Source organism: Tinamus guttatus, unplaced genomic scaffold, assembly GCF_059628265.1.
Source record: "Tinamus guttatus ecotype Peru unplaced genomic scaffold, ASM5962826v1 Tinamus_guttatus_pri_ptg000089l, whole genome shotgun sequence".
Classification (NCBI taxonomy): Eukaryota; Metazoa; Chordata; class Aves; order Tinamiformes; family Tinamidae; genus Tinamus; species Tinamus guttatus.
In genome coordinates, this window is record NW_028288623.1 from 4,658,475 (window position 1) to 4,672,548 (window position 14,074).

The window sequence follows — 14,074 nt, forward strand, 5'->3', positions numbered from 1 at the left end:
CATGCTTTGCATTCAGGAATATGAAGTGGATGATGCTGAAGAATTAATTTCCAACCTGCTTTTCTTTGCTGGTGCCACGAGCCTGGCAGACTGCAGTTCTCAGGAAGGTACCCTGGTGCAAGGCAGCACAAGGGTTATGGGACAGGCCGGCTAATTTCCTACTATGGGCAGTGTCAGTCCTGGGGTTGAGGATGAGAGTCTTGGGAGGAAATGGAGCATCACTTTGACACATTTGTTACTTTTGGAAATGCAGAGAGAATCTCATTTTTTCTAGTTCTGTTTTTTTTTTTTTTTTTTCCTCCTCCAGCTGCTTCTGTGCATTTCCCCCTTTCATCTATATTAGTCTGCTGTGTATGGAGACAATAGAGATGAAATAAATGGTTTGCAGTGTGGGTTTGGTTTTTTTTTTGGTTTTCTGTTTTGAAGCTGCTGCTTTTATTTGCCTTTGAATTACAGAGCAGTATATTTAGTAGCCCAGATGAGTTACTTTACTTCTTGAGCCTGTGCTATTAAAAGAGAGATTCCTGAACCATTCTGCTATTTCTGCTGCCATGGCATTGTGGGCCAGGAGTGTTGTAGCATTATATGGAATCATAGTTCTTGGAGGTGGGTCTGTTTGTTGAGAAGGATAATCATGTGAGTTGCTCCTTTTTGATGGGAATGCCTGTATGGTAACTGACTGCTTGTGATTAGTGATTGCTCACCTAAAAACTTCTAAACCTAGTTGGTAGTTACCTTTCCCATCATTTATCACTAAGCTGGTTACCTGCTGTGTGGAACAAAGGCATTCACCATAAATCATATATGGAAGGAGCCAGGTGAGCTTGTGAAGTAATGTTCTGTCCCTCAAAAACACAGGTTTAATGTATGTCTTATCCCACCTTTCACTGTTGCCCGATTTTTCAGGCTATAAACAGTGAGAATCATTTACTACCATTCAGTGTTTATGAAAGACCTTTTTAAGAAGAAAGAAAACAACAACCTAAAAGCTGAAAGAAGATAAAGGCAGATAGGTGACAAGGGACATGATTTCATGGTATACGGGGGTTTTGCCAGGACTGTGCCTTTTGGAATTGTGTCCCTGGATTGACTGTGATGCCCTCCAGTCTTCTGAAACTATTGCCTGTAGAGTGGGGTGACATAATAGTGCCAGGTTCAGGGAACACAGATATTCTGATCCTTCCAAGAAAGAACTGTTATAATTGAAACATCTTTTATGTTATCTGGGGAGCAGTATCTAGAGCAGTGATTATATTTGAAAACTATTCTTCATCCTGGTGTGAGAGACTTTTAATTTAGCTGGTATGTGTTATAAAATTCCTTCAACGGCAGTCCTGTCAGTTCCTCTCAATTTGTCTGCCTCCAAGGCACTAATGTGCAGCTGCATGGATGGTAATCCCATCTGTCCAGTACAAACTGTTGAAGAGAGACACACTGAAATGTGTTTGAGCAAGCTTTATCTGTGGCTGCTGCATGTTTCCACCAGGCACAGTGCTCTGGTGGGGGGGAGAAGCAGCAGGCTGCTGTGAGTAGGGTCTGCAGAAGAAGAGGTGCTGGGGTGGGCATTCAGGTTGCGCTTGCTAGCTGAGAGTGCAGGAAGGGAGGAAGGGAAGAGAGAAAAGGATCCATATCTCCTACAGTTGAACAGTTACTCTTTAGAAATAAACTATTTTAATCAACCACAACTGAGGAGTTTGATACACAGGGGTTAAATTTGTAATTTAGACTTACTGCATCCTCAGATCACTTTAGCTGTGTGCCAGATTTGACAAGATGATGTCTGAACAACTGGCCTTGGGGCTGAGGAGCGCTACAGCAGGAAGAACAAGTCCCCCAGAACAAACAGGATCAAAAGGGATTTGGTGTCCCCTGTATTTAACTAATGGTTTGGATTTAGCCAGCTCTTCATGCCTGGAACTGTCAATATCTCTTTCATGCACTTGAGGCCTTGCTTTCCATTAAGGGCTAACAGAGGGTTAAGGAGAAACCATAACTGCCAAGCCAGCACTTGCCGCCCCTCTGTCTATTTTGCCACTACTTTAGAAAAAAAAAAAAAAGGAAGTGCTCGACTCCGCGATTGCTGCCTTACCCGTAGCCATCGCTGCCCTTCTGCTGTGCGGGCCGGGGCGGAGGGACAAGCGCAAGGCGGCCTCGCGGCCGTTAGCGCGGCCCCCGCGACCGTTGGCGTCGCGCGGCCGTTAGCGCGGCCCCTCCCCCGCGCGCACCTGCCGCGTGCGCTGCGCGAGCGCGCGCACCGCCGGCGCGAGGCCGCCGCTCTCCGCCCAGGGCCCGGAGTGCGCGGGGCGGCGGGCGCGGGGGCGCCGGCCCCGCTTCCCTTCCGGGGGCGGCGCGGCGGGCGGGGGCCCCCGGGCGCGCTGCAGGGGAAGCGCCCGCCCTGCCGCCCCCGGCGCGCTAAGATGGCGGCTGCGGCTCAGGCGCTGAGCGGCTGCGGGCTGCTCCTGGCCGCCGCCGCCCTGGCGCTGCTCGCCGTGGCCATCGGCACCGACTCGTGGTACGAGACGGACGCGCGGCGGCACCGCGAGCGCTGCCGCGGCTTCGGCCACAAGCGCAGCGACCCGCCAGGCTCCATGTCGGCGCCCAGCTCGCACCTGCCGCTGCGCGCGCGGCCCCCGCGGGCCCTGCTGCCCGGGCGGCCGCCCGCCCCCGCGCCGCCCGCCGTCGCCGCCGCCCTGGACTCGCACTGCGGCCGCCGCTTCAACTCCACCGTCTCGGGGCTCTGGCGGCGCTGCCACCGCGCGGGCTACGAGCCGGACAGCGAGGAGCTCATCCGCAAAGGTGCGAACCGGGGCCGGGGCCGGGCGGCGGGGCCGAGCGCTGCTGTCCGTGGTGCTGAGCGCGGCCCTGCGGGAGCGCCCGGACCGGCGGGCGCGGGGCCGCGACTCCGCAAGCGCTCGGAGCGGGGCATTCCCCGAGCCCGGCACCCCGTCTGTTCCGGATTGCTGTTTCTCCCGTTGGCAGCTCTGGGTGCCCACGGCGAGCGAAGGGACCTGTTGTTCCTCCGCTCGTTGCGGCGGGGGTTGTAGGCCTCGCCGGGGCTGCTCTGCCCCCGCCGGTAGCACAGCACTGAGGCGGGGGAAGCTGCGGAGCTGCTGCTGCCTTGGCACCAGGAGACATAGGGATCCTGGGCTCCGCGGCACCGCTAGTGAGGAGCCGTGGCCCTTACAAAACGAGCTTAAGGACAAGAAACGCTGTGAATGGTTAAAGGTTAATAAATATAAAGGCTTATAGATACAGCAAATGCGTGTCAGCGTGGGGAGAAAAGGGGTGGGAGAAGCACTTCCACTGGGGCACTGGATGGGGATGCTTCCCAGGGGCAGTGCGGGCAGCTCTTCAGCGTGGCCTCCAGCTGAAGTGCTCACCCTGCACAGCAGAGACTGCGCGCGCTGGCGCCGGGAAGCTCCGCTCCTCTTGTCCCTTCTTCCCAAGGCATGGCAGGGACTCCGACTTCTAGAAAATCAAGGGCCACCTGACTAGCCTCTTTATTTAAACTCCCGAGATTCGTATTCTGCTTTTTCATTTATATTTCCATGTTGATCTCACTTCACCAAAAGGCAGCTCATTAATTTCAGTCTATTAATGGTTTCTATCACTTAATATATTTTTCTGTTTTCGTCTCGCATTACGATGAGCAAAGGCTGGGGAAGGCGGTGGCAGGAGTGCCGTGCGGGTTCCCAGCACCTCTGTGCACGCTGCATGCGTGAGCGTGTTGTGTGCGTGACTAAGGACCCCGCCTGGGGCCACACAGGTAAAGCTGCGGGGACGCTGGGTCTAAATGGTTTTCCTTCTACATTTGTACCTCAGCTGGTCTAATGAAAGAGATTGGCTTTGCCTAGGAATCTTGCTTCCCTTTTGCCTTTTGGTGTGTTTACATTGTAGTATCTGCTGTAAAGATGTAGGCATCATCATATAAAGGAAAAGTTTATTATTATTAGTTCTTGTAGAATCAGGCCCTCGACACACAGGACTCTCAGCCTACCCGACCTGCTTCACTAGGTGCCTTCCCTTGTTCCCGTCGTGCCTGTCTTTCCTTTGGCAGCTGTAACTAAGCAGCAGTGGCCAGGCATGGCTCTCTTCTCGAGCACACTGCTAGGGCTGGAGTTTCTGAGCAACAGAAGCAAATTATTGTTTTTCGGTGTGAGCTACTAATAATAGCTACTGTGCACCTGTAGAAACACCCCCCTCTCTTCTTGGCTTGCAGGGATGTTCCACCTAGATCTTTGGTGATATGTGAGGCCTTCATGTATTTTTAAAACTAAAGATTTTTATAGGCTTTCAGTGACAGAGGAGTAAGTGATTTTTGTGAAACTCTAGTGGTAGTTTTAATTAGGACCTATCCTTTCCATTTTCTTGTGTGTCTAGAATAAGGACTTTTTTTTCTCCCTGTCCAAATCTCTCTTGAATTCTGAGTAAATGATTAAGACCACAAGTGCCCTTATTTGTTTAAATAATTGCATGGATTTCTAATGCAATATTTATCTACTGCTCTTAGTACAAAGCACACAACTGAAAAGGAAGAAGAAGGAGTCAAAAAAAGTTGGGCAAAATGGAAGGGGAAATATTTAAATATAAGAGGAGAAATATGTGGGATCCTTCTTAACATGTAACATTGTTATTTTTGAACCATAAAAATGGAGAGTTCCACTTTTAAAATACAATTAAGAGGAAAGAAAGAGAAGAAAGCATGTATAAACCAAATAGACGAAAACAAGTTTAGCAATTAGTATGAGATTGGAGACAATAAACTGAAACATTTGACGGGGAAACTTTGTGTGTAGGGAGGCTGTTGGTGAGCCTCACATGTAAGAACTTTAGCCCTATATATCCCCACTCGAGCTTGTGCTAAGTGGGTGATAAGTGCTGCATAAGTGATACAGCAAAAAAAGAAAATTGTGCATGAAGTATTGTTGCCTAGTAAGGTCTTCTAGGGTTTTATTAACTGCTATTAAATACTCTTATTCATCAATATATATAAAAAGTATACTTACAAAGTAGAAAAAATTTGGAAAAGGTCAGATCAAATAGGCTTTTTGGATAACCTGGTGGTTGGTTTGAGCAATGTATGTTTTTCTCCAGTAAATTCAAGAAATGAAGAGAGACTCACACTAGAGGCTTTGTCAGGTTTGCACTGAGAAGAATCTGGACTGGGACTGGTTGCTCAACTAAGTACTGGGTAGACATGAGCTCTTAGTGCCCCACATAGCTGGGGGGGCAGGAAGACCCACTGGAAGCTTAATCAGAGGGACGCTCTGGTCTGTGGCATTAGTGAGGCCACAGAGAGGGAACTGCTCAGCCTTGGTGTCTGAATTCCCCGTGCTTCCCAGCTGATGAACTGGGAATGTTGCAGGAATGACTGAGGGTCTGCAGTGCAGGTGGGATAGTTAACCCAGTCTGTTTAGTTGTGGCCATAGGCGAGTAAAATCTGTTGGAGACAGATTTTGGAGACTCTATGGAGCTATGGAAAGCTGATTTTCCAAATCTAGTGGGGTTCTTTGGGTGACGATGGGGACAGTGCACTCCGTTGCTGTTCTCACTCCTGGGCAGCAATGGCAGGAATAGGCCAGGGAGCTCTCGCGGCTGCTTCGGCCTGGGTCACAAGGGAGGGGAGGCCGGGATTGCCCATGGCAGCTCAGCAGTAGCTGCCCCTGGCTGCTTCCAGCCTTGCTTCCGTGTGGAGAGGACCTCTCCCGCCTGTGTGAGGGCAGAACCACTCCAAAATAAGAACTCGGGTATCAGAACTGAAAGTGAGAGCTCTTCCATCTCCTAATATTGCTGTAGGCAACACAAAGGAGAAACCCGCACATTTCAAAGTCAGAGAGAGTGGGAGACTAAACCAAGAAAAATCTGGGGAGCAGAGCCTGACATTACAAACTGAATGTGCTAGAGCTGACCTGGCTCTGGCATTCCAGATGTCTGGTGGCTCAGGAAATGGGGCCTGTGCTCAGGGCAGGCCCTAGAGGTCCAGAGGTAGCTGAAATGCTCTGGTCCTGCCCAGTGTTGAGCATCAGGCAGGGAAAAAGGCTTGTTCAGGGACACTCCTGCATGCGCCACAAGAGCGGTGTGAGGCCATGGAAGGGAAACCTGCCCGTGGCGCTGAGGGAAGCAGGGATGTGCGCGCAAGGTGTGCGCACGCAATGGCTTTGGGAGGGCACAGTCATGGGTACAGTCACAGCTCAGCCATGAAAGCGTCTTTGCACTACTGCCCGATGCAATGCATTGCTTCTTACACTTATTCTTTTAATCAAGAAAATTGCACATGCAGTACAACATTCAGAATTTTCTGTTAATGCAAACAAGACTTGCTGGGAACAGGCTGTCTGTGTAACCTTGCCTTGTACATCTGCATTATGATAATCTAATCACACAGACCCCCTGCTCTGCCCTGGGTTCTCAACTTCCTGGTGTGTCAAAAAGACAGCACTCAGTTTTTTTTCCTTCTCACTCGCCATGTTACTCCATCCTATTTGCCTTTGTCTGAAGGCAACATTTTTATTTTTGGCAGGCTTGCTTACAGTGCTTGTCTGACTCTTAATAAACAAAAGTGAAATCTCTATGCTAGCAACTTTCTAACATGGAGGCCAATATGCTGTCTCCATTTTATAGATTGGGATCTAAGGTATAAAAGGACTTAGGGCAAAGGTGCCTGCTAATTTGGGGTGCGTTTGAGATACCTTTGACTCTACAGAAACTTTGAGACTGAAAACCTTTTATTTTTTTTTCTTTTTTCTCTAAGGAGTCCTTAGAGAAAAAAGTGCAGTGCCGTTATAAATGAGGCCCCATGGGGTAGCGTGGTATGTCTGAGCATCGCTGCAAATCACACCCAGAAAAGCAGAAAAAGTGAACTAGCGCCTGCAGATGAAAAATGTGGTTGCCAAGAATTGGGGTGCATGTGATAACTGTAGGGGAGAAGGTGGGTGGTATTTGGCTGTGAGGCCACCTCACTGCTCTGCTGCTCCCCTGCCTCCCTGGCCTACGTGTCCCAGTTTTCCCAGCAGATGGAAAGGCCTCTCCAACAAGCGCCCTTGCTCGTTCTGCCCACAGTAGCTCATACCAAAGCAGGTCCCTCCTGTGCACTCAGTGAAATGGGAATCTTATAGCAAAGAAGAGCTTGTGATCGCAAAACTGAAGGCCATCAATTTTGCATAAGAAGCACTGGGGTGTTTTTACTTTCTTCTAGTGTAACCTTGCAGAGCAAGGACTTTCTCAGTAAAGATTCTCAGCTAAGGATTTCTCAGCTAAGAATTCCCTAGCTTTGATCATATTGGATATAAGAGTGTTTCGTCATGTGCTTCACTACTCTTTGGTTTTTCTCTGATGAGCTACAAAGTCGCCTTGGCTTTTATATAAGGTATTTCTTTAAATGTAGTACTTCTACTTATGGTGAACACTATGCACTTTGTAATCTGTCTTCAGTTTGGACTGTAGACATGTTTCTCTGCAAAGCATGTGAGCACATTTGTTGAATGCAAATCAGAATTACTACATTATCAGTGACGGGTTAAGTTTAATTAGATACTGTAACATGCTGTATGTGGCCTGAGTTTTTAATTGGGATGTACGCTGGGCTTTGCAAGTGAAGCTGCGCCGCCCTGCCCGGCTGCCCTGTGGGGTCGTGCTGGACAAGCACGAGGCGGGTGGGCTGCTCCGGGGCACGGGCTGCGCCGGGAGGGGAAGGCAGCAGCTCCGCGGGCCGGCGTTGCGGCCGGAGCCCGCAGGGCCACGGGGGCTGCGGCCGAGGAAGGGAGCTGCTGCAAGCACCTTGCTGCTGCGAGGCTTTTGGAACTGAACTCTCAGTCTTTCGCATATTTTTCCCTCTTTGGGCATGATTTTTGCATTTTTTCTTGGTCCGTTTCAGTAGTAAACACTGGAGTTTTCTTAATGTAGGGAAATTCAGATCACCTTTACCTTCCTGGCCCCATCACGGAAACTGGCGGGGCCTCTTGCATCCAATTCCTAATCCTTTGGAGGGGAAGGGGCCTCCTTGTGGGAACCCAGCTGTGCAGTCCCAGGGAAACTTTCCTGGAGAGCAAAGTCACGTTCCCAGTGCTGCAGGAGCAGAGCAAAACTCCCTGCTGCTGCTGCTGCTACTTTTCTCAGGTCCTACGCAAAGCTGAAGGCCACTGGTCCCTGCTAGGGGTTGGTCACCCCTTCATTAACTCCCTGTCTGGGCTCTGCATTAGCTTCCGAATGTTCAATTAGTGGCAGAGACCCTGCAGCCCTTGTGTAGGGGAGTCCTGTCACACTTGGCTCTCTGTCTTTCTGGCTGTTCTCTTTGTCCCACTGCGTTTGTCTGAGGTCTCTCCTTCTCTGTCCCAGCTGTGTTTGTAAAAGGGAGAAAGATGCCCTCTCTGTGGGATCTTCTCTATTACTGAGTGGCTGAGTTAGAAACTCGAGTGTGGGTGGAGGGTTAGTTTGCTTCTGGGATTCACTTTTCTTTAAATACAGGGGGAACAAGCCTGCCTGGGCACTACTGTTAATGGAAAGCAAAGCAAACAGCCATTGCAACTGGAGTGAATTCAAGTTTTCCTCCCAAGCAGTTCACTTTCCAGTATTCATTCCAAATATTCTGAAGTGATTCAATTCTGTCACCTTAGAGACGAAACAGCCCTGTTGGTGCTCTGAAATGTTCATGTCTCCTCAGCCATCCCAAAGAGCCTTGTACCAGTTTCTCTAGGAAGTCTCCACAGCTATTTCAGAGACTATGATTACTGTTTACCTTCAGCCCTGTCCTGCTGGGTCAGCACCCTGTTCCCTCTTTGTCAGGACGCCTTTGTGGCAAGACTCCTTCTCCTCTTAATCCCTAAAGCTTTGAAGTAATGGTTCCCTTTGTATGATATTTGCTCTGTTATTGAGCTAAGACTTCCCTGGTGTGACCTCTGCTGCGCCAGCATTGAGTACCGTCAGCATCAAGTGCAAGGCACCAAGCTCTCACTCCGTTTCACACTGGTGTCTCTTTTGCAGGTGTTATTCAGCGCTGCACTGCTGTGAAGTACCACTACACCTCTAGCTCGCTGCCACGCAACTTACCCGTCAATATTACCAACACCATCCGGCAGGATGAGTGGCATGCGCTCCGTAAGTAACCCCAAGCACAGTATAAAACGGTCAGATTATTTAATACCTTATGGCTGTGCTGAGTGGGGGCTCTGCCTTGGCTGGTGTCTAAGCTTAAATATTTGTTGGGGAGAGAGGACGGGCAAGTAGCTGACATAGTATAACTGGAAGGGGACATGAGACTGGAGTGGTTGTGCGGATGAGTTCCGGAACGCCCGAGCGTGTGTAGTATGTTGCTAGGTGCAGATGATTCCTACCCCAATTACGGCAAAGGTGCTGCAGCCTCATAGGTTCTGCACAGAGCTTGTAGCATTTTCCATATGCAACTGGTGACTCGTAGCCCTCCTGTCACCAGTGCTTTTTGAAAATGTCCCAGTTTGTCTTTGCAACCTCTTGTTGCCTGTTCCTTCTCCACAACCTGCCTCCCACCAATGTCCTTACCAGATATCTGAGGGAACACTAGTTTGCTGCCAGAAATGAGTGTCTTCTGCCCCAGCTTCTCCTCATGTTTTTTGTCTGTTGCCTTTGCCTCCCATAAATCCATGTAGCCCCAGTCATATGAGCCTCAGTGCTGAGGAAATCCAGCTAGAGACTGAACCATCATGAGATAGCAGCTACTGTGCTGCAAGGTGCTGTTCATATCACTGAGCAGTTTAGAGTCTGTTGCTCTGCTTGTTCTGTTCATGGTGCATTGATCTACTGTCTGCTCTAGTCTTCCCACTCTTCCTGTCTTCGCTCCCACTGCCTGCCTTCCATGCACTAGTCCTTCACTTCCCCTAACTGTCCCTTCCCGCTTCTTTTGATTCTGTCTCCAGTTGACACTCACCCAGCAAACTCCACCCCAAAGCAGTACACCATGAGCAAAAAAGAAAGTCCTTGCAGCAGTGATGTTTGCAAGCCATTGCAGAATTAATTCTCCTGGTGCTGGTGCACCATGCCGTGCTGCAGGCCCCAGGCCACTATTCCTCTTAGAGCACTTTACCAAGTAGACACCTTGGTTGGGGCACAGTAGATACCTTGGTTAGGACAGGTATGTTCTCTGGTTGTGCAGTGCCCAGCATCAGGGGGTCCAGCTGGCTGGATTCCTTAAGCTTCAGAGTAAAACACAAAGTATTTATTTCAAAGAAGCTACAGGAGGAGATGCCCAGGGCAGAGCACAAATCCCCAACTGTCTGGGCTCTCCCCGTCCTGTCCTGTCCAGGCGCCTCCTTCATTTCTTCCTTCTTGCTTCTCTCCTTTCTCTTTCCTCAGACCTGCGGAGGATGACAGCTGGCTTCATTGGCATGGCAGTCTCCATCATCCTCTTTGGGTGGATTATTGGTGTGCTGGGCTGCTGCAAGCAGCAGGAGCTCATGCAGTACGTGGCCGGGCTGCTCTTCCTAATGGGAGGTGAGAGGCTTTTGCTTTGGTGTTTTGCTTCTGAAATCACCCCAGCCACCACTGCAAGCTGGGGAGCTGTTCTAGGAGGTGAAACCTGCCGAGAGCAAAGTGAGTCCAGGCACAGCACCTGCACCCGGGCACGCGCCCGGCCTGCAGACGGGGAGCAGAGCCCGGGGCCCGTGGGCACAGCCCTCTCCTCTGCCCTGAGCAGCGAAGGGAGGCAGCCAAGCCTGGAGAAGGCCGGCCTGGCGGTAAGAGCATGAGCCTCATGCTCACAGCTGCCCTTCCCTCTGCTCCTCTGCCCTCTGTGCAGACGTTCTGCGTGGTCGGGGTCTTTCTGTGCTTCGATTAGCCAGCTGAAAAACAGGGCAGCATTTCTTCTTTCAGGAGGAAAGGACAGGGCTCTACTTAAAGGCCAAAGCTGCTGTCTAAGAGGGTGTCAATCAGCTACGGTAATAGATCCAAACAAGGAATTCTGTGTTACCAAGGCAGCTCTATCAATTAAAGTAGTAGTTGTGAGCTTGTTTGGTGCCCTTTGTAGGAGGAGCTGGAGAGAGAATCCCGTGCCTTAAGCAAAATTCCTTTAGGAGGATTCTTTTGGGACCTGCACAGAAAAACCACTCTGCTGACACGGAGTGATGCTGGAACGTCTGGGATTGAGGCTTGTCCCTGGTCACCTCGCACACTGAGTTGTGGGTTCCTTTTATTCGCTGCCGCACAGCACCGAGGGAGGGACGTGCTGTACAAGGGGGAGAGTGACTGGGTGCTGCCAAGGGCTGCCTCCCTGGGCTTGTGCTGTGATGGCCGTGCTGCCAGCAGCAAGAACTGCCACCAGCCTTCACACACAGCCGGCCTGGAAAACACGAAACCACTGCCTTGACCTGCGGCTTAGTAGTGTCCGCTTTGACAGGCTTCCTTTAACACGGATGTTCCAGAAAGCTGGTTGCCGTTTGAACAAGCTTTACTTAGGCCAGAACAGGCTGAAAGCAGGCAGGATTTGGTGTTTCAGCTTGACCATACCTGAGACATGAGTTTTATTTTATTCCCTCCCCGCCCTGCCCCGTATTAATGAGATGATTAGACAAGCATGTTGCTGGCCAAGCAGTGCTCTGCACCAGCCATTGCCCCAGACCTTGCCTCTGCCAGGGCAGGTTTCCTCTATGTTTCACAAAGAAATGTCAGGCCTGCAGGTAATAGTGCAGCAGAATTTCTGTTTAGAAAACAAACGAAAAAAAAGGGTGGATTTTTTTTTTTTTGTGAATTCCAGAGCATCACGGAAGAAGCTTTTTCTTTCAGGTTGAAGCAAGGATGGATTTGTGGATGAGAGGGACATTTTTAAAAATGGTTAATTTCTGAAGTATGGGTGCGCACAAGCATTCAGCTGCTTGGTGTGAATTGATCAGACCGATCAAGGTGGATGTGACCTGCCTAAATTCTAATCCCCAGCTCTGATTTGGAATGTTGAAAAGTATATGTAATTACATAATTTGTTATTTACATATAGGTGTGTGTATATTAGTTGTGAGCCCTGAACCCAAAGGATGGCTATATCTTTCCTTTTAATGGAGGGCTATTTTACAGTGTGTTTTTGCAGTGTGAAATGAATGACTGCTAATGCCATTTAAAGCTTGCACACTTGTCCCTGGCTGACGCAGACTGAAGTCTGCGGTTTGTGTGTGTTTTTTTTTTTTTTTTTTTTTCCTTCTTTTCCTCCTTAGCTTTTACTTGGGTAAACTTTGAGAACTGTTACTTTGTGCCCCTCCAACCCTTACTGATACCCTCAGGTATTTAAGTGTCTGAGGAGCAGCAAAACAGGCAGGTGCCCAAGCCCTGGGCCTGGTCTTGGAGACCCAGCTGCAGCTGAAAGGGTTGCAGTAGAAATCGAGCTATGCACTTGGCCCAGATGGGCTTCAGCTCTCTGCCTCCCATAGGTGCTGTGACTCAGCCAGTCTTTCCAGCTTTGACATTAGTCACTGCTGGATATAGGTAATGGCCCAGGTGAAGCATGATGAGCTGCAAGCACCTGAACTCTAAATCTCGACAGAGGGACCTAAGGGGCAGTATTGGTTATTATGGAAGGGCAGGCTGCTATAGGCCTATATCTATATATCTATATGTATATATATATATATATATATGTATATAAAAACATATACATACATATATTTCTCTTTTCTTTTCTTCATAAGTCTGTTCCCTGCCCCTTGCCCGTCCCCTCCCCCCCCCCCAAGAAGGATGGCTGGTGGAAGAAAAAAAAAAAAAAGTAAAATTTTGATTCTTGACTTTGAACTAGCTGGACACGTGAAGAAAGAAAAGGAGGAAAAAAAAAAAAAAAAGCCTAATTAACCATTGTGAGGGCAGCGCAGCAGCCTCTTGCTTTTCCCCTGCAGGTACGTGCTGCATCATCTCCCTCTGCACGTGCGTCGCAGGGATCAACTTTGAGCTGTCGCGCTACCCTCGCTATGTCTACGGGCTGCCGGAGGACATCAGCCACGGCTACGGCTGGTCCATGTTCTGCGCCTGGGGAGGCCTGGGCCTCACGCTGCTCGCTGGGTTCCTCTGTACACTGGCCCCCTCACTCAACACTTCTCGGGCACCAGTACAAAAACCCAGACAAGAAAACGGGGCTGTGTGACCCCTGAGGGAACGAGGCGAGACTCTGGAAAGCGCAGCCTGGGCAGAGCTGTGGGTTAACACCGGGAGGCGGCGGCACGTCAGCGCGCGGAGAGCGGTGCCGGAGCTATGCAAATACCAGCCTGGGGTGCTGCGACGGACTCTGGTCTTAGACATTGCAAGTAACTCCAGGTTTGAATTATTGCTGATTTGCTCATTGACGGTTTAAAGGGGACAGTTCTTTTGTTTTGTTTTATTCTCTTCTGTTTACAAGGGATTAAGTTCAAGGCTGTGGCTTTTTTTGTGCTCTTTTCTGAACTGTACCCCATGGTCCTGTTGTCCAGTTGTAAGGGATGTTTACGCACCAACTCTATTGCTGCAGGTCTGTTGTAATTCAGATCCCAATTAGGGCAAGGAGGTGGGTGAAGTTGGCTTGAACACTTTTGCAACAGACTTGTCTCGTGTGGCTCAGGCCATCATTTCCCAAAAGAACCTTGATCTAAGCCGAGGTTTAGGCCAAAGAATTAGCCCGTCCTTAATATTAGTTCATCTAAAGCAGGAAGCTGTAGTAGTCTGTGCTGTAGCATCAGCTGTTTAATCAAGCTGATTGAGTCCGGCACAGCAAGACTCTAATAAAACTCTTATTGGCTTTAGGAAAGCAGGGGAAAATTTTCCACAGCTTCTTACACAGGTAAGGTTACTCAAACAACATGTCCTTGTTTTAATGGGGAGATTCATGCAACATGCAGCTTATAACCATCCTGCTGGGGGCCAGGATATGTGTTTGTATATGAAGGTAAGTCATAGTTTGTGCTGCTGGGATCAGCTTTCACCAGGCTAACTGGGTGTGATGCTGTTCTGTGAAAGGAGATGGGCAACTCCCCCTGAGCCTGAATAGCAGAGCTGCTAAGGTAGCAGACACTGGACATCCAAAGCAACTGCAGTGTTCTCCTCAGGAACGTGTGGCTTCTGTTCACTAAACCTCTCCCCCGTTTATAATGCCCACTTC

General features: G+C 49.7%; 1 protein-coding gene across 1 annotated transcript; it reads left to right on the forward strand.

The window, feature by feature from the left end:
• The first annotated feature begins 2,402 nt into the window (after positions 1 to 2,402).
• Positions 2,403 to 13,793, forward strand: LOC104571236 (transmembrane protein 178B). Its single transcript, XM_088520545.1, has 4 exons — positions 2,403 to 2,796; positions 8,980 to 9,093; positions 10,324 to 10,461; positions 12,843 to 13,793. The coding sequence occupies exons 1-4, from the start codon at positions 2,418 to 2,420 to the stop codon at positions 13,085 to 13,087; spliced, it is 876 nt and encodes a 291-aa protein (XP_088376671.1). The 5' UTR covers positions 2,403 to 2,417; the 3' UTR covers positions 13,088 to 13,793.
• Positions 13,794 to 14,074: the final 281 nt, after the last annotated feature.

Coding starts and splice junctions, on each gene's coding strand:
- LOC104571236 (XM_088520545.1), top strand. CDS start 2,418: ATGGCGGCTGCGGCTCAGGCGCTGAGCGGCTGCGGGCTGCTCCTGGCC. Junction 2,797..8,979: donor CGAGGAGCTCATCCGCAAAG/GTGCGAACCGGG, acceptor TCTCTTTTGCAG/GTGTTATTCAGCGCTGCACT. Junction 9,094..10,323: donor GGATGAGTGGCATGCGCTCC/GTAAGTAACCCC, acceptor CTCTTTCCTCAG/ACCTGCGGAGGATGACAGCT.